An 18,862-nucleotide genomic window follows, 5' to 3' on the forward strand; every position below is an offset into this window, starting at 1 on the left:
GTATTTTTGTGACGTTTGCCCGGTCCATTACTTTTGAATTAATTATTTTGAAATTTGCATGATTTATGAATTGTGTTCAGCGCGTGCTTAGAACGGCCTTTGGTGAAATGCCGATCCACTGTCGCATTATCCGACTTGGCAAGTCGAACTTATGTTAGAGTCGAAGCCATCAATTTGAGTCGAACTTAATTGAAGCAAACGTTGCACCCGTTCATGCGCCTATTTCAAAATTAACATGTTCGACGAATTAAGTTCGACTAAGATTCGACTTCCGCCCTAAGCCTAAGTGGTCTATACCTGCCTCTTTGAAAGCCTTTGATATACCTCTTTGGTAACGTTTGATTTCATTTTGCACCAGATGAAGTTTTTAAGAAATGCGGTACTTTAATATCTTGCTTTTGATTGGTGTTACCTTTGTTCTCGCCATTGAAATTGGAGGACAATTTGAAATGTCCGAAAGGGGAAACCACGGTCACTAACAATACCGAACAATGGGTCTGGTTTGAGAGGGTCCGAAGAAACTGTTAACGATAAGCCAATATATGCTTCAGTGCCATACATCAAGGGCACTTCGGAACACCAACAAAGAGCATTTAAATCGCACGATGCCACACTTGTGCACAAGCCCTTAAATTCCTTGACACAAGTCACCGCTAGTTTGTGTTAAGGATAAAACAGAAACCTTAAAAAGTGTGGAACAGTATATCACAGCTATTGCGAACAATGTGACGAAGAATATGTTGGCGAAACCTCTCGTTTATTAGAAACTCGAGTAAAAAAACATCTTTAGAGGAATTCGTCAGCTGTTCATGAACATTGCCAGCTCACGGAACATATAACCCTTCTTAACATTCATATTTTTATTGTGGCTGACGAAGTTCAAAAGTTACAACGGCTACATTACGTCCAATACTATCTACAGTACTAACCTTAATTACAAGTTGACAATATCACTTAATGTTATAACACTAATTTTACTCATAATTCTGACATAGCTTGCAATAGTAACATTAATTACCAGTTAAGAATAACACGCATTTCTCACAGTATCGTAAGTTTAGTTACAACGATACTAACAATACTTAGGAAAATAACACGACTAAATTATCACGTGCACTAAATTAGTGACAAAAATTAAAAAAAAGTAGCAATAATGGTAATAATAATATGGCCTTGCATACGGCGGGCGCGCCTGAAATATGAATTAACAGTCAGGATTCTGCAGGCGGGAAAAACTCTACTGTCCTGACGTCAGATGCATGTCAATAGGCCACGTTCGAAATACCAATATTCCAACATCAATCCGAGGCTTTCGGGTCAAAATTGCCCTTTTTTTCCAAGTTTTCCTTTTGTTTTTCAATGCCTAAAAGAGACTTGGATACAAAGAAAACACCGCCAAACGTAGAAGTTTGTCCTGAAAGCCTCGGAGCCATGTTAAAATTTTGATATATCGAACGTTGGAGACGGCATTAAATACTCACGAAAAAGGATTTTTAACTCCAAAAGCCATACAAGATTGTAAAGAGTAAAAGATATGAAATATTTTGCGTCTCCGATCATTGAATTTGGCGCCAAAAGTGGGTCGCCCGCGCTCGGCAATTCAACTCGCTCGTCGATCGCTGTCGCCAGATAGGACTATAGTTATCACTTTAGACATTTTGAACAAAATATGCTGTTCCTCGTCAAGTTCCAGAATTCTTAAGTCGAGTATAAGAAGAAGCCAAAGCAACTTAAAATTGCCTTTATTTTTTGTTAGCTGTGAAGAAAATACTATTATCGTATCGTGTCGTTTTGACCGCAGCACGTACTGCGGGGGCAGCCACCGTATGCAAGGATTGCCTTGACTTTTAATTCTTTATTGATTGATTGATTGATTGATTGATTGATTGATTGATTGCAATTGACTGATTGACTTATGGTTTGATTGATTGATTGACTAAATTTTTTATTAACTACTCCCTAAGTTGTAATGGATTATGAACTGTGATTTGAGTATTATCAGATCTAGACGTCCTTCAAAGCTCATGATTCCATGGCCTGTATTCTTGAATGGCAATTCACAAGTGCATTATAATGTTACTCAGTAAATTTTGTGGTTGAATCAGACGACAAAGGAAAGCTTTGCGAGCTGTTACCAGCAGACAAATATCAATTCTCAGTCTGGGCAATTTTAACGAAACCATTCGTATTACCATTACAGTATTGCGGTAAGATAAGCAAACTACATTTTTCTAATATTTAAAACTAGCAAACTCGAAGAGTGTATGTATACTTCCATTGACGTTTATTATCAGTGTGTTAGTTGCGAGTGACGCAATACGTCATTGTCACATCATTCGTCTTCTTCCTGTCCTCTGTAAGGAGGGAAAAATCACTTAAAAATTCATTCACTGAATAGAGAGAGGGTCAACGTGTATACAATAATGCCGAGAAGTATTGTGGGAAATAAAAGTTTACTGTTGCACGGTGTCTCAGCATACTAAAAGGAGACCGTGTAGACATGTGCATTCATTCTTTCTCCTTCCTTGTTACTGTGAGCCCCAATCAAGCAATGATAAACTAGCTATTCCGATAATACTTTACGGCACTTTCGCTTAGACTTGATACGCTTTCTTATGTAACCTTTGTCGAAAAGCTGTACATAGGCGCGGCTAGAGCTGGACTCTCATACTACACCCTACGCGCAGAATAATTCAGCCAGAGTGTGTATTACGGCGCCAGAAAACAATTTGGACTTTTCGTTAAGGTTGGAGACTGTGCAATATGAAGAATTTGTGTCACCAGAGTTGCGTCAAATTTAAAACTCCATGACTGATGTGTGCCAGAAATTTTGCTTCATTTCGAAGGGAATCTTTCCAAATACTAGTTCACAAGTATATCGGGATAAGACAAAAAAGCTGGTTTTCACTAGCGCGCATCATAGTTACGCTCCACATAAATAGCACATCCCTTTGTGCTATCAAATGCAAGTGTCAGTCGCCTTTCTTTCATTCTAGTCAAACTCAAGAACTCACAAAAATTTCGTACAATTTGTTTCTTTAATATCTCAATAAATATTTACTCTATCTATATTTACTATATCTGATCTAAAAGAGCATGAAAAAGACTTTCTAGGAAAAAAAGGTCTGCCTTCATGGAAGCTAGAATTAACTTTGGCAAAAGAAAAAGGAAAACAATGTTGAAAAAGCAAAACAAAAAACAAAAAAACATAGTATTACCAGCTCTCCTGGTCAAATTTGATGTGGATATAAATTATTTTCTTATATCAGCAAACACACCCTGAGAACATCGCGGAAAACCATCAAAACCACAACTAAGTACGGTTATTATTATTATTATTATTTTTGTTTTGTGGCGTAAGCAGAATAATCGCATTTCCGTTGCCATGGCCACCGCCAGTAGAATGTTAACTTGGACCTTATCAAAAATCTATTGTCACGACGAAATGAAGCAGTTTTCCAAAGTTCCCGAGCTTTGCACTCCCAAAAACGATTCAATACACATTACTCAATAATTAATCGAGATTCTGAACAGAAAAATGGCGATCCAAAGCGAATTTAGTCGCATTTGAACAACTTGCGTAGATATTGCGAAACACATGTGAAGCTGTAGTGAAGTCTCGCGTAAGTTCGTTTACCTCAAATTTTTGCTTCTGTTTTCGAACTAACCATAAAAGTACTTTCGTATTTACTTCAAATACCTTTAGGATTGTATTTTGCTTCAAAAAAAACATCTTCAGGATCTTTATAACTGAATCGTCCAGATGGCGCAAGTCGTCAATCTTCAATGTCGGTCATATTGAATTGACATGCCGTGTAGGCTATGTTAAACTGTCTTAGCTCAAATTTGCAGGGAGACTGAGTAATTCACTTGTTACGCATTCTACCAAATCTCAACGCTATCAAATGAAAGGCAATTTTTTTGCGACTTTAATTAATTTACCAGACCATAAAGTCTGGTTTTTAAAGGACCTGACTAGAATGATAATTGAATTCATTTAAATTTCTTTCATAGTGCTTCGGGTAGTAGTAGTTTGATAGTGGCCGGAAAGCAAGAAATACGAAACGAATATGACGGAATCTGAATTCTATCACATGAATAAATTTGAATAGCATAGTTTGAACAAAGTTTTGATTTGTTTCAATTGCAACAGATGAGAAAAATCTTGAAGAATAACAATAAGGCAATAAGAACAAAAACAAAACGACGATATTTATGATAAACAATTTTACGTAGAGCACGTCTATATTATACAGACAGGAAGGTGGTGCCCCCGCACAAGATGTGGTCAAGAAAATCTAACACGTACCAGAATCATGTAGGATGTCTGATCTGGAGATTTTTTCCCATGGCAGGTGCTGTATTGGGATTGGAGGCTGGTGTTGTTCTTGTCTTAGAATCTGCTCGGAATTTTACAAACAACTTCCGAGTAGCATCCTGAACCTTAAAGACATTGAAATATGAATGAGTACTGTTTCTGTTTTGCTGAGTATTTTAGGCGAAGTAGGATAGGATTTAGCCTGAATCTTTGACGGTTCAGGTGGGGACTATTGCAATAAGACATGTGACAATTATTTTGTATTTAATAAATAGCCCTCGGCTTTGTCAATAAGATGAGATGCTTTTGTTGGCCATAACGTCGTGCAACGTCTCATCAAGTCCGCCATTACGGATCTGGCATCTTGGATTTTATTTCTTTTCAATTGAAATGATGTAAAGAGGAACAAATTCTGCAATACTGCCTAAGAAAACTGTAAAAAAAAGATTTTCGTCTCAGAAGTGTAGTTTGACGTGATCTAATTAATGTCAAAATACGGTTGCTATGGCAATGGTAAATAAGCCGGAGAAACAGGTGATACAACAAAATTTCGGTGAGGGATAAATGAACAGCTATCGAAAGTTTCAACATTACGTAGTAAATGGTCTTTTCAAAATCCTGAAGAAAAAGTCCCTGGATGGTGGTGGTGTCCTTCCTAAACTCCTAAACATGAATTCCTTCCCCTCCCCCTCTGCACGCCATTGACTTATGTTACCTGATCATCAAGGACACAATGAAAGATGACAAACACAACTCCCTGTAAAAATAAAACAAGAACGTGAAAGAATAAGTCAGTTTACGACATTGACATGAACCAAATTTCCTTAGACAACGCTGCAGTTATTGTTTTAGAACACATTAAGGTATATGGCTTTAAAAAAAATAGAAACGAAACAAACAGAAAACAACAACAACAAATACCTAGGGGATGAGAGAGCCAATCTTTGCCTTCAGATTGTCGAAAGAAGATATTTTAGTATCACTACAGTCTTTCCCTATTATTTTATTGATTGATTTACTTATTTATTTATTTATTTACTTATTTATTCATTTATTTTTTTATTTTTTCTTTGCAGTCACAAACTTTAAAAGCTCAACAAGCAGTGTGATCAGCGTGGGATTTGACTCCAGTTACGTTTCCAATCACTACATATATTACTTTAGTGTCAGTTGTAGAGATCCCGAGTTGTTTTCATATTTGAAGATGAATGTTACTGAGTGAGAATGAAATGCATTGTCCACTAGTCAAACACATCATAGACATATATCGGTGAAAAGGATAACTAACCAGAACGAGATCAAAACACATACCTGTGTGGTGTTAAGCAATAGAAAAACGTATTCCAAAGCAAGATGAAACTCGATAAAAAAGCCCACTACATAAGTAACGCCCAACAAAGGGAGTAGGGCGACAATGCTTCTCAGACCTTTCCTGTAAAGTTTGAAAATATGGGAAGCGTCTTAAAAAGATAAAATTAATGTACTTTTCTTTAGGCGACAGAAGATAGAAGCTTGTGTCCCTTCTACGCGAAACTGACATAGACAATTAATAAGCAAGTTTTCGTGCTAAACCATGTATTGAAATCGCGATGCTGTGGGAGACTAAGAAGATAACAGTTTTAAAATATAGAAGAAAAAAAAACTCTATTCGTTACTTTCAATTTAATAGTATATCTAGTGCGTCTATGTTTTACTTCTGGGAAATTGGGTGCCCCTGAAGAAATATTGATTTAAATAATTAAAGGAATAAAAATAAAATATAGAAACACGCCATGTGGCTATATAGAAAGATCTTCTAACTTTACAGTAGTATTGCCTTAGAAATAGATTGATCATGTCACCTTTTAAATTTGTCTCGAGTTATACGATAAAATAACTTAGAGGTGAAAAGGTAATTGTTGTCTTGTAGATGTTCTGACCTCACACAGGCTCGTTACAGTAAGCAGAAGATCAGGTAGTTCATAGTAGTTCACTTTAGTTTTCTTTTCTTTTCTTTTCTTTCTTTTTTTTATTTTTATTTTTTTACATAAGCTTACTTAGTGATTTCCAAGTGGTCGTTTCTGTTCTTGGTAGCTATTTTCCCAAAGATCACACGAAGAAGTATCGCAAACAATACCATATTTGCCTGACAGAAATAAAAAAAGAAGGAAAAATAAACTGAAAAAAATTATGCTGGAGACTCTTCAGTAAATGAACAAGTATTTCGAGGTAAGTTTAAATAGGGGAAGCTATGGAGGAGGAGGCATCTATTGTTCACACTCTTGGTGGGACGTGTGGGTGCTTGTTTGGGTCTACATGTACGTTCAAGAGCTAACGAACTCTTTTACATACCACAAGTATAACTAAGATGGGTCCTTTATAAATCCACAGACTTCCGTTTATCCAGCATCTGTAAAAAGACAGAAGAACTGCATATTGCAGCATAATGTTGCAGTTTAAAACTGCTGTCATTCCCTCTTTTTTTTGACCAATCCACCAGACAGTTAAATGTTTATTTCGTACTTTCATTTGATTTGTTTCAGTTTCATAGCTAATTTATCATTAAAATAAAAACGATAGCATTGAATTACGGGTCGATTAACTGATCTTTTAAAACAAGACGTACTAGGCAGTTGCTAATTTAAATGTTTAAGAAATATAATAGTGTCACAACTAGTCATATTACAATTTTTTTAGGGGTCTTAACTTTGTAACTTCTAGACTTATTCGTAAAAAGGAAAAGAAACGGCTTCTCAGTCTGTTACTTCCTTTCGTTATACATTTTAAGTGACGTCATGTTGGCCGGGCAAAACAGTGTGACCTTAGTTACTGCTTGGGCTTAGTCGTAGTCGTGGCGAGGTTCTGATTTATCACACCAAATGCAGCACCTTGGTAATAAAAGCCAAAAAAGGATGATTTGCTGGGAACGAGAAAGATGTCCGTGACCCTCCAAAACACGACTGCAAAGAGAAGAGAAGTGCAAGTTCCGCACCAGGGCTACTCACTACTTCGCAGGGCTTTAAGAAAGTCTAGATGACTGCTTCGTAAATTAATACCTAGGGACTTTCAGAGCCGAGGGAAAAGAAGAGTCGTACCTGGTTCGCTGTATCTCAGCGGTAAAGTTTAATGAGCCACACCTGATGTCCTCATACTGAGCCTTTCCCATATCAAAGGTACTTGGTCTTATAGCTGATATTAATCCAACTATGACAGCCGGAGCTCCTGGGGTTAGACAGACAAAACAGAGTCCGCTATTTTCTCACATATTTTTCGCATATTTAGCGACGGTTACTTCGTTGATTTCAATTCCCTTAAGGGTGGATATACGAAAAGTACATTTCTCTCTTTCTTCTATCGGTAGAATTTTACTAGTCTACTAACGCTACTAGTCTACAATTTGATTGGCTGAGCTACTCGTATACTATCAGACATTAGTGTAAATCTACTAGCGTTCTATCACGATTGTTCCTTCTCTGATTGGCCACGCTACTTACTATCTAGTATTCTGTGATAGATAGTGAGTAACTTAGCAGTGTGCCCTTCTTAACAAAACGATGGCCTCTCCTTTGCGTTCTCGAAGTGTCTGTGAAGGAATTTAGATAAAGTTTTGAACGACTAGCAAATTTTTGATAAAACAATTAGACTATTTGCTCGGGCCGTGCCCTCGTCAACTATCACGCAATAGAAAGCTGGAGCTCATAATCCAATTGCTAATTAAAACGCAGTGGCTTTAGGTCGTCCGTAAAATAGCGACGTTTTCTCGTTTTTGCAAAGTTACGGCAAAAATATTTAAATACCAATGCATAATGAAACTAAAGAGACGACTAAACTGAAGGGCATTAACAGTTTCGTAACTTATAAAAACTAATTAATCTAATTGTTAATTAGAAGATGAATCGAGAAACGATATCATCGAAAGATATGATTGGAATTCCAGCTCACCCCATCCTATTGCCAAGTATGTAACGTACTGCCTTTTTACTGAGAAGACTTTAACCAACTTGATGTACAGGTTTATTCCTTCCACAAGCATCCATGTGAACAGCGCAGTGTGAAAAAAGAACTGACAGATTGTCACAGCCGAACATATGGCCTGCAAAACCGAACACATAATTGCAAATAATGCAATCATAGTCAGATGCGGTTCATTTATTAATTAATAGAGTGTAGCTGCCGTGACGTATTTGTGGCTACTGGCTTTAGCCAGTCACCATTATGTCATCAGTTATGTCATCGGCCACTTTTATGTCATCCAGTCATCATTATGTCATTTCCAGTGAAAAAAAAAAATCGAGTTCAGCAGAAACATAGCGCCGCTATGGTCGGCGCTACGAAGGTCTACGATATCTGACCGCTATGCAGAACGTGGTCAAAATGCAGGACATTGCAGACTCGTTTTCCCACGCGCTTCGACACGACGTGGCTGTCGACGTGACATCGTTTGCATATCTTGATGAGTAGGCAATGTTCGTTCAGTTTTCTATTTTTCTTTCTCATAAAACCAGGCACAGCTTTGACCAAATGTACCGAAGTATTGTTCTCGACGAATCTTGCAAGAATTTGAACGGTTTCCGAGAGGTTTGTATTGGAAATACGATTGTTACGTGCCTTTAAAGCATCTATCGACCAAATAAAACGCACATTTGCAAATTGATGCCTATTTCAATATTTCAGACCCGGAACTTGCTATAATGTTTGTTTTATAATAACTACTCGTTTCGATTCCAAATGGGAAGTGAAATATTCACCTTAAGTCAGGATTAATCGACAGGATTCTTAAAACGCTCTGCTGGTAAAAAGCCATCTGAACCAGGTCGATAAGATCGTTTGCATAATTTCTTTATGCGGAAATTCTGACAGATCAGAGATGTTTGCTTCATATATATCAAGAAAAATCATTTCAACGTCGTCTGTTCACCATCGCTTAAGCTTAAAATAAGATAAAATTTCTACCATCTCTAAAGGATGTCACTGGTCGTGAAAAGCTCTTATACTCTCCAGTCATTGAGGTCGCCATCCTAAACGAAAATTGCATTTTGTCTTTGGCGACATGACGAGACTGGCGCACGAGAGAGCTTCCTGTGTCCATTGCAGTTCCTCTGACATGGCCGTCCTATCCTCGCATCTTATACATGGGGTCTCTAATGTTACGTACAATGATGCAGAGAACATGCGTGTCAAGCACTCAAATTTAAAACAACACTATAGCTGTACTTTGTCATAGAACTCAAACTCCGAAACTCTTTTTAGCACCACTGTAGCTATTCACTAACCTATCACGACATGTCTTAGAGGGCTTTTGTTTTTTGTCTCGTCAGCATTAGAGTACCAGTTTCTACTTTTTTCTTTTTTTCAAACTCAATTTAAAAGTTGATCACAAGTGAAAGACGCTATTTTTTTGAAGCAGGAGTTTCGAACATTTCTACATACCACATGATCCCGTCTTGAAGCAAACAGGGTTTTGTCCAAAACATATACGAGATTTCCAAGGCCCAGGGACAAGAGGAGATTCTTGTGTATAAACAGCTTCTCTGACGTTTCAAGCCTGTGTAATGGAATCAAGCCCATGTTAATGTTACAACTATAGATTCCAAATTGGCGTTTCTTTTCTATCGTGCAACTTGTAAGTCGTGTTTCGCAAATTTCCACATCTATGTCATATTTTTATCTCGTTCCATTTTTACTCCGCGGGTGGAGTTGGGGAATGCTCTCGTTTAACTCGTTTGCGGAATCGTGATTAAGAAGTTCCGAAAATAATCCTCATTAATTATACTTTTTGGCGTAAACGGGGCCACTTGCAGTGTGGTTCAGTTGTCCAAAAAAAACCTTATCAAAATGTTAGAAGTATTTGATGGTATCTTCAGCAAAAAAAAATAATAATAATAAGTAATAAAAAACACCAAATGGCAAATCCAACCAGAAGATATTTGGTTGGAGCTGGTGAGTTGGAGGAAGTCTTGAAAGTTAAGACTGGAAGTAGCGTCAGTTTTGCTACTGAATGATAAAGAGGCCGCAAATATCAGTACAGGCAAACTAAATAGTAACATTGAGCCTGCCTATTTGTGTCTGATTGGTGATTCATAAGCGATATGTCACTCACTGCTCCACCTTGAAACTTGAGCTACACACGTATAACATAAAATCGGCAAGATATGCAATTACATTATATGTGCTACATATAATGTTTGTTTTACCTCAGCGCTGTCAGCAGTATGACCGCCAGAATAACAGCTGACGTTGAAATACATAACAGCACTAGCTCCAAGTTGCTTCGAATTTTCCTGTGCCCGATAGATTCCTTTGACCCGTCTTGATTGTAAACGAAAAGGCCCGTTCCCTTAGAAACAAACAAACAAAATTAGAAGAGTAGAACTTTATCCAACAGAAGCACCCAGACCATTGAAACAATGTAAAATTTTAGTAAGACAGAAGGTACAAAACGAATGGAATTTTGAAACCGTTAGACGCAGCAAGGTAACAAGACACCTCAAGTAGACAAAGAAATAGAACACTTTTTTGTTTGGGTGCATGTTTCTATCCATCTCCTCCTCTTTTATCGTGTTAGAGAGGGGAATGCTGGGAGAACACTAGCCGCGAGCGGGTGATTCCACAGCTTGTTTAAGCTCTGACAATCTTTCACAAGTGTTTCAGTTGCTGATGAAAATAACATTGAGAAAATACTGCAGGAAAAAGAAAGGGAAATTGCTAGTTAATTTTGATTATTAAAATACAAATTATTTTTCTTGCGCCGTCTTTCTGTCAACGATTCAGGCTAGTTCTCTGTTTCTGAGGCTTTCAGTGCGCGCTCTTTTACAAGTAAAATGCGTTTGGATAAAACTGCAGTTCATATATCTTCTGATAGGTGCTTAAGTATTTTAAACATGTTGATTCGTGCATGTTTGCAATTCGCCTTACCTCGTCAAACTCTACACTTGTACAGTTATTAGCTTTCAGGGCGTCCTTTATTTGCTGATTGGTAAGCTCCTTGGTCTTGAATAAAGTTGCATATGACAAAAAGTATAGAAATGGAAAGAAAAATGAATAAAAGTCTTCCTGTTGTCAACCTTTAACATTATGACAACAAATGGACTGGTAAAGTCGTTAAACCACACAATTTACCACGAATGATATAAACGATAGTATGGGTTCAAACTTGGTGGAGTTGAATCTAGAGTAACATTTCCACATCTTTTAAAAACAAATCATTAACAATGAGAAATCGGATGAAACTCCCGTCCACTTTGTAATTTCAAGCTCATTCCATAGGATCAAGAGTTTCCGTACTACTCGGAACTACTCCAGCTGACTTGAAATCGTAACTCGAGAACTTTATCGGTGGATGGATCTCTGTATCCTCGAGGCATATTCCAAAACTTAGCTCTTAAATACTCTAAGTGGGTACTGCTGCCGATTATTATTGTCGGTGAATATCAGTCACGGCATAGTTATCTAAGGCGACTGGTTCCATAAGGTATTTCTTATAGAGACGTTGCTTGTGTTTAATCCTTTGGGCTCGTTATTTTGTGTGAACAGGTTCGTAACCCAGCTTTAATGGTGCAGAACTTTGGCCCCGCCTACACTACTCCGGAGGGGTTTGAAAACGGAGGTTTCATTCTGGAAACGCATCAAATGTTTTCCGTCCACACTACGCCGGAGGAATTTGAAAACGTAACAATCACTCGTCATTTTGTATTTTTGTTTGAGGAAGACTCGGTCTGGAAATCACATGATTATCGTGACGTCTAGGTTGTCGAAAAGGTCCGTTTCCAATATTTTTTCCGTCCACGCGAAAACGAAAAGCTGTCGTTTTCAAATTCCTCCGGTTTAAAGGTTTCGCTGGAAAAGCCCCGTTCTCGTGACTGATTATAGGCCTAACCGTTGACTTCAAGCTACCTTTTCAAATTTCTAAGGCGTAGTGTGGACGCTGCCTTAGGGCCTGTTTACAGGGAGGGAGGGTCACCCTAGCAAGCGGGTTAACCCTAGTTGAAGGGCAAAAGATAGCCCAGGTTTACAAGCAAAAGTTCACAGGTAGGATAACCCTACAACCCGGGACAATCTAATGCGCGGTTACAGTCAAAGGGTCTGGAAACAAGTAGAAAGTTAACCCGGGTAGGCTGGTTAACCCTACTTGGAGTGTTTACAAGGGAAAAAGTTAACACGCCTGCCAGGGTAACCTTAGCACGTAGATATGGTAACCTGCCTACCCGGGTAACCCTTTCTGCCTTGTAAAAACACAACGAAGAAAAAAAGAGAAAATGTGTGAGTGCTAAGGTAACCCGCTTGCTAGAGTAACCTGCTTGCTAGGGTAATCCTCTCTCCTTGTAAACAGGCCCTTAGACATGCATGACATGCACCTGACATACCAAGTTTTTAGTTGCTGTTATATTCTTGTTTGTGCTTGTCTCATTTCCTACAGTCACGTTATTGCTTCTGTTGGTAACTCTTGAAGTAGGTTTAATCACCTCTGGTGGTATGCGTGGAGACGTATTTAACTTAACAATCAGTTTTTCCCTTGCTATAGTGAATGTTGGGGTAACTGGTTTGAAGTTTTCCAGTCGGCTCTCCCTGTACTCGCTGAAATTTAAAGAAATTGATAGGGTTAGTTGCTGTTGGTATTGTGACATTCAGTTTTTGTTTTTAAATAGACAACGACAGTCGGCCAGAAAAAAAAAAAAAACTCCCTCGCCTTCAATTGCACAAGTTCAAAGCTTTAATGGTGACCTTAGGACTTGCACACTTCAGTGCTATGACTGAACGCTTTGTGACAAATCTCAAAATAGACCGAGCCGAAATAGCATTTTGGGAATTAATAAGGAAGTACCACTTTGATCAGTACTGAATGATACGGCTAACTCGTCAAATGATCAGAGTTACGAGAGAAGAACTGGCGCCTAATGCATAAGAAAACAGTATTTAAAACTAATGAACTAGCGATAACGAGTAGTCTTTATTATCTAATTCTTTATACTCTTATGCCCAGGGACGAATAGTTCGAAAACCTGTTAACGCTAACCCAGGATTAAAAGTCAACCAAAGTATCAATTTTTCTTGTATAAAAATGTTTTTCACTTCTTATGTTTTATGCAGTTTGAGATTACTCAAGTTCATAACAGAAGGACAAACAACACAAAGAGGAAACCTTATCGCGAAAATACAACATTGAAATCAAATTACCGCTTATCCTGGGTTAGCCTAATCGGGCTTAGAACGACCCGGCCCAGAATTATTGACTATGCAGCTATTTGGGATGAGCCAAATAGTCAGGAAGCATTGTTTCAGAAAGGGCTTATTTTTCATTTTCGCTAAACATTTTGGGTAGAAGCAGGACACAGAGCTTAACATTTTTGCATCACTACTCTGATTAAATATATTGCAGTTTCCATCTCAAAATCTAAGGACTTCGACCGTTAATAGAGGTTTCCTATCAGGCTCTCGATCCTGCAACATGGAAACGAGGCTGGACCTAGAAAACTCACAAAGCACGGGAAAAGACCACCAAAATACAAATAGTTAGAAAAACTATTGGACATACGCAATTGGCACTGTATTGACATCGACATCCGTATAATATAAATGGGTCACGTGACTGCACATGCTTGTCACGTGTCTTAGCTGTAAAAATTATTAAAAACTTTTTGATTCAGTTTTATGGAAAAATACGCTTCATACTGACTGTCTTTTTACGTTGTGGTCAATGTGTCGAATACTCACGTTCTGAGCTCTCATTAAACAGGAAGCTTTTCTTTCTCCCTGATACAACATGGAAACGAGACTGCATCAAGACAAATGTCAAAAGGAAGAAACAGCCTCAAGATTTAGAGATTAATAATGTCGCTTTGCTTTTTTGGCCACTGAAAAGCGTAATATAATTTAATTTAGACAACTTTCGAGACTTCATTTCCGGATAATTCTACCCCGTTCCAAAATGGTCGACTCCTTACTAGTAAGCTATGCACAAATTTCACTCTCATTTCCTGAAGTGTTTCTAGTGTTTCCCCAGTGTTTCTTCTTGCTACTAAGCTGTGTAAAACCTTAATTCAGATTGTTTTCTGTAGTGTTTCTAGTGCTGCTGCAAAAAGTTTCCACACGCTCTGCCTTGGCACACCGAATGGCCAGGCAAACACAACTACAACTTCTCTATGCACAAAAATTGCCTTCACGTGTACAGCCACAAAACCCCAATTCCAAACATGCTGCAGCTATTTTATCCTGTGTTATATATCATCTAGCGCTTCAAAACCCTTTTTTCATTGTAGAAACATCCCTTGCCATCTGGATTCAGAAGTGCAGGACAAGGTTGAGGGGCCGTCTTCCATATCGGGACCTGGATGGTGGTTGAATCGCTGTAGGTGGAGTTGCTTTAAAATCTTGTGTAGGGTGAAGGGAATCAAGCTTCTTCGTTGTCAGCAGTTACGTTAACTTTTGGGAGACTTTCTTCGCCGCGGTGCTCAACCAGCTCCGGTGAACGACCGTCGAGGGCTCTATACCCTTTTTGCATCCGCATACAGACAAAGTGCCTCATTGTATTGCACCTCGTTGTAGGATGAAAAGCTAGCAGTGCTTTCTACTCCTGCAATATGATCCTGTGAACTTGTATGTACAAATGTCTTCTAGAGGTTCGTAAACATATTTATGTGACTTGACAAAGATCCTACCAGTGTGCAAAAAGGGAGTTTAAGACAACAGTGTCACGACACAAAACGTTAACCTGTTGACTGTAGCGCCTGACGGTAGCATTCCTAGCATGGAGTACAATTCTCATATCTGCCTCAGTCTTCGTGGGTAGAAGCCAGCCTTCAAAGTCCTCCCTCGACATATCAGATGACCATATCTTCAGTACTTCGCTAAACCTACCGCCAGCAACCAGCTCAACGCAAGGATGTGCGTTGTAACTTTGTGACATTTCCATAGACAAAAAATGGGCTAGACTGGCCTAAGACAATAAACCTATTCTAGTTTCCAATAGTCCTCTGTTCCCAGCTGCTTTCCGCATTCCTCCTGATGCTCCTGCTTAAGCCTCCTTTAGGCTTATGCTTTCTTTCCTCCTTTGATAGAATTTGGGAGATAGCGATCAAATAATATATCTACTCTGGTGGATTTGTCAGAAAAGTGTGAGGTAACATGCGTACTGAACTTGCCACACGACCCTCCAAATGCCTTTGCAGGAGAGGCATTGGCCAGAGATTGAATAGCCGCCATCGCATCGATAATAGAACATGCCTCATTCTTACAGATAGGGTACTGCAAGAATAGGGCATAGGGGGCTATCTTGCGGATAGGGATTGGGTCTGACAATCATTCTCTTGCAATATGTAGCTGAAATCGAATTCCGCTGATGGTTTCCTCAGACTACCATTGAGCGTTGCGATTGAAAGTGAGAGAAGTAAAAGTTCCAAATGTTCATCTGAATCGATGTCACAGATTCCAAGGCTACCACAACACGCCTCAAGAGGTCTGTGTCTGCCTTTATGACAACCATCTAGTTGTTTATCCAGTAAAACTGGTACAGAGTACAAGGTTTCAAATGTCTCGAACTTCTGTTGTTTGACGCTACCATGAAATTTCACCTATTTCTTGATTAACTTATCTTGAAGAAACCCTTTCAAGATAGTCTGGCCAATTTCTTCTTCGCCCAGCTGGTCATGTCTGATTTCTTTGCTGACAACATCCCCGGTTGTGACTGCAGCTAAGTTTGCTGTTCGATGAAAGACCTCATACCTTGTGAAGTGTCCTCTTCATCTCGACGCACCCTTGGTTTTCCGAGCTCTATGACTACAGTCGAAGCTTTCGCAAGCGACCTCCTCGGAAATTCGAAAAATTGGTCGTAAGTAGAGCTGGTCGCTAAAAAGAATGAGGTCTCGTAAGCGACCGCGTGATAAAACGATAGAGGGTGGTCACTTACGAGAGCATCAGAAACTCATTCATAACTCATAAAGAAAAAGCAAAATAAATTAACGTTTAATGAGTGTCTTTATATCTGATATTGACACGGCTAAACTTTACGTTCAATTTTTAGACCAAAATAACACCAAGTCTAAATACTAGTGCACTAATGAGTTAATTTAACCACCAGCGCAGTGTCCAGTTTCATATTAAGTGTTGATTTATATGTAAAAGACTCTGAGTTGTCGCTTACAAGGGCTTAATAACGAGGAAGACGTCCATTTGGGTAATCCCAAAAGTGGTCGCGCTTGCTTAAAGGAGCGGTCGCTTACGAGAGCTTTTCATTACAAAGTTTAAGTCACACTTCAAACCGAGTCTCACAAAGGTGGTCGTAACTAGAGCTTGTCGCTTATGAGGGTGGTCGCAAGGAGGGCTTCGACTGTATTACCTTCATTCCCACCTCTGACGTTAAACATAGTTTTCATATCCTCGGACAACTTATATATATAGCTCCTCGTTGTAAGATATAAGCCAACAATCTCTATCAGAGTCTGCTCAGGTGATTCCAGAAAGCCCTCCTACCAGTTTACCGGAACTCTTTCGCTCTAGCGCTTAGTCATCGGGAATGTGATTAAGGACGGTGCCCACTAATTGCAAAGGTGTTTGCGTCAGGTTAGGACCACGCAGAAAAAGTAAATCTTTGCAAGGGCTATTGGGATCCACAATGAAATATGGGGGTAGCCACGCATTTTTTCGACATAATTAGCCTTGAATCTCAACAAAAATGCTGACGTCAGCATTTTCCTGAAAAAAGAAGGGAAGGATATTTCTTCACAGATTTCCATAGAATTCACCTTTACATAGAGAAAAGCAAACACATTTAAAAAGATCGATCTTTAAACTACATGGCAAATGGCAACAACAACAACAACAACAAAATCTTTGCTATGTTTTTAATGACAGGATTGTTGCACAAGCGCTTTTAGCGCATCTGACAGCCTTCCTCTGGTTCAGCTAAAATACAGTCTAAACACTTTTTGCTCACAACCAGAAACTAATCTTGTGTTGAATAGACTTGCCACTTCCATTTCATAACATAAAATGTAGGGGTAACCACGCGTTTTTTAAAGCTATTGATCTTTTTTGAAAACTTTTACGGTGTCCGTTACATTTTTTCCTGTCACCTCCCCAGCAAGTAAGACATTTGCGTATCTCACACTTGTTTTGCGCGCGCACTGCGCCATCTGCAGGTACATGTTTACAGTTTGATTTCAGTATAATTTTCGACAGATAACAGCTAGGTTTTCAGCTGGAAGACGTAAACAGTTAGTGGCTAGCGATATGCTGCTATTCTGGTATTCCTAGGTTAAGTACGGGTTCATTAAACGATTTGGTCACAGCAGGGAAATTTTGCTTTGATTTAGTCTTGTACGTGATAGTGTAGTTGATTGCGTCAATGTCAACCCCAGCGCGCGCGTGGAGCTAAACCATGGCTTGCGTGATGCACAGAACGTGCGCACTAACAAAAGTAGGCACCGTCCTTAAGGAGGGTCGAACGGGTTTTCCGCGATTAACAGTGCGTGTCCAATGAAGAAAGATTACAACACTGTTATCCCTATCAGAAGAACAATGTTTGGTCATCTGAATAAAACTATTATCGCATAATTTTTTAAGGGGGTTTGCAATGTCCCAACGGTTGCCATGGCAACGGTACAGTGCTGCAAAAGGACCCTTTGAAACTCAGTTTTTCAAAAATAATTTAAAAACCAATTCGGTGACCTAGAATTTTTTTTCTCAATTTTTGAAAACTCCATCAAAATTAAATTCTCTAGTCTAACACGTGATATGAGAAAAAACTATCAAGTAAAACTTGATTTATTTATAAAAGAACTGTAGGATGCATGTCGAAAAAAAGTTCCACCAGATAGTTTTCTTTAAAGTTTCTTAACGAATGCGAAATAACGCAGGTTTTTTTCAAGCAAAAAATCAGGGTACGTCACCGAGCTAACTTTCGTGATATGAGATCACCAAATTAAACAAGCTTTATTTCGGGTTTCCACTATTTTAGCACACATTTCTATTTCCGGTGACCCGTTTTGAACAATGCCGCTGACTCAAGGGCTCATCCTCGCGAAGAGACAAGCTTCGCACGTTCTCACTCAGAGAACGAGATTATTTGGCATCGTTCTGCGGAGTTAAACATTCCAGAAGATAATCAATACTTAAGATTCATACTGCTAACCGTTACGACTTTTGGAAATGTCGAAGTATCACGGCGAGAATTCTCTTGTTGGCTGTCACTATTTTGGAAACCGATTCTGCACGACACGTTGAGCTGGTGGTTGGCGCCAAAGCAAGTACTCCATACAATTTGTTCAGACCATATTTATCGTAAGGAGCTTGGAGTGTGTGGTAAGAAAGACCAGCATCTACCATCTGCTGGATCATGCTAATCGAAAGCGATTCTTTCCATCCTTGGTCGGTCGAGTAAAGCTTTCCGTCATACGACTGGATGGTATCTTGTCGACGTTCCAAGAAGGTGGCTTGGTCGAAGACGTTATTCGGCGACGTACATTTGCCGTGACTGGCCAGTGTCTCCTTTGGAACTTGCAGTGGAGCGGTAAAGAGGATTTTTCTGAGGGCTTTGACGTCTTTCAAAGCGTCATGAGCGTCAAACTTGTC

General features: G+C 39.0%; 1 protein-coding gene across 1 annotated transcript; it reads right to left on the bottom strand.

Annotated features, from left to right (window-relative positions):
- Positions 1-501: 501 nt before the first annotated feature.
- Positions 502-15,200, bottom strand: LOC145468074 (adhesion G-protein coupled receptor G6-like). Its single transcript, XM_081451744.1, has 13 exons — positions 14,953-15,200; positions 12,661-12,871; positions 11,213-11,287; positions 10,492-10,634; positions 9,728-9,842; positions 8,240-8,390; positions 7,393-7,519; positions 6,650-6,707; positions 6,355-6,443; positions 5,630-5,750; positions 5,034-5,075; positions 4,310-4,443; positions 502-2,354 (listed from the first exon to the last, which is right to left on the bottom strand). The coding sequence occupies exons 1-12, from the start codon at positions 15,198-15,200 to the stop codon at positions 4,315-4,317; spliced, it is 1,509 nt and encodes a 502-aa protein (XP_081307870.1). The 3' UTR covers positions 502-2,354; positions 4,310-4,314.
- Positions 15,201-18,862: the final 3,662 nt, after the last annotated feature.

The sequence above is a fragment of the Orbicella franksi genome, chromosome 2, assembly GCF_964199315.1.
Source record: "Orbicella franksi chromosome 2, jaOrbFran1.1, whole genome shotgun sequence".
Lineage (NCBI taxonomy): Eukaryota > Metazoa > Cnidaria > Anthozoa > Scleractinia > Merulinidae > Orbicella > Orbicella franksi.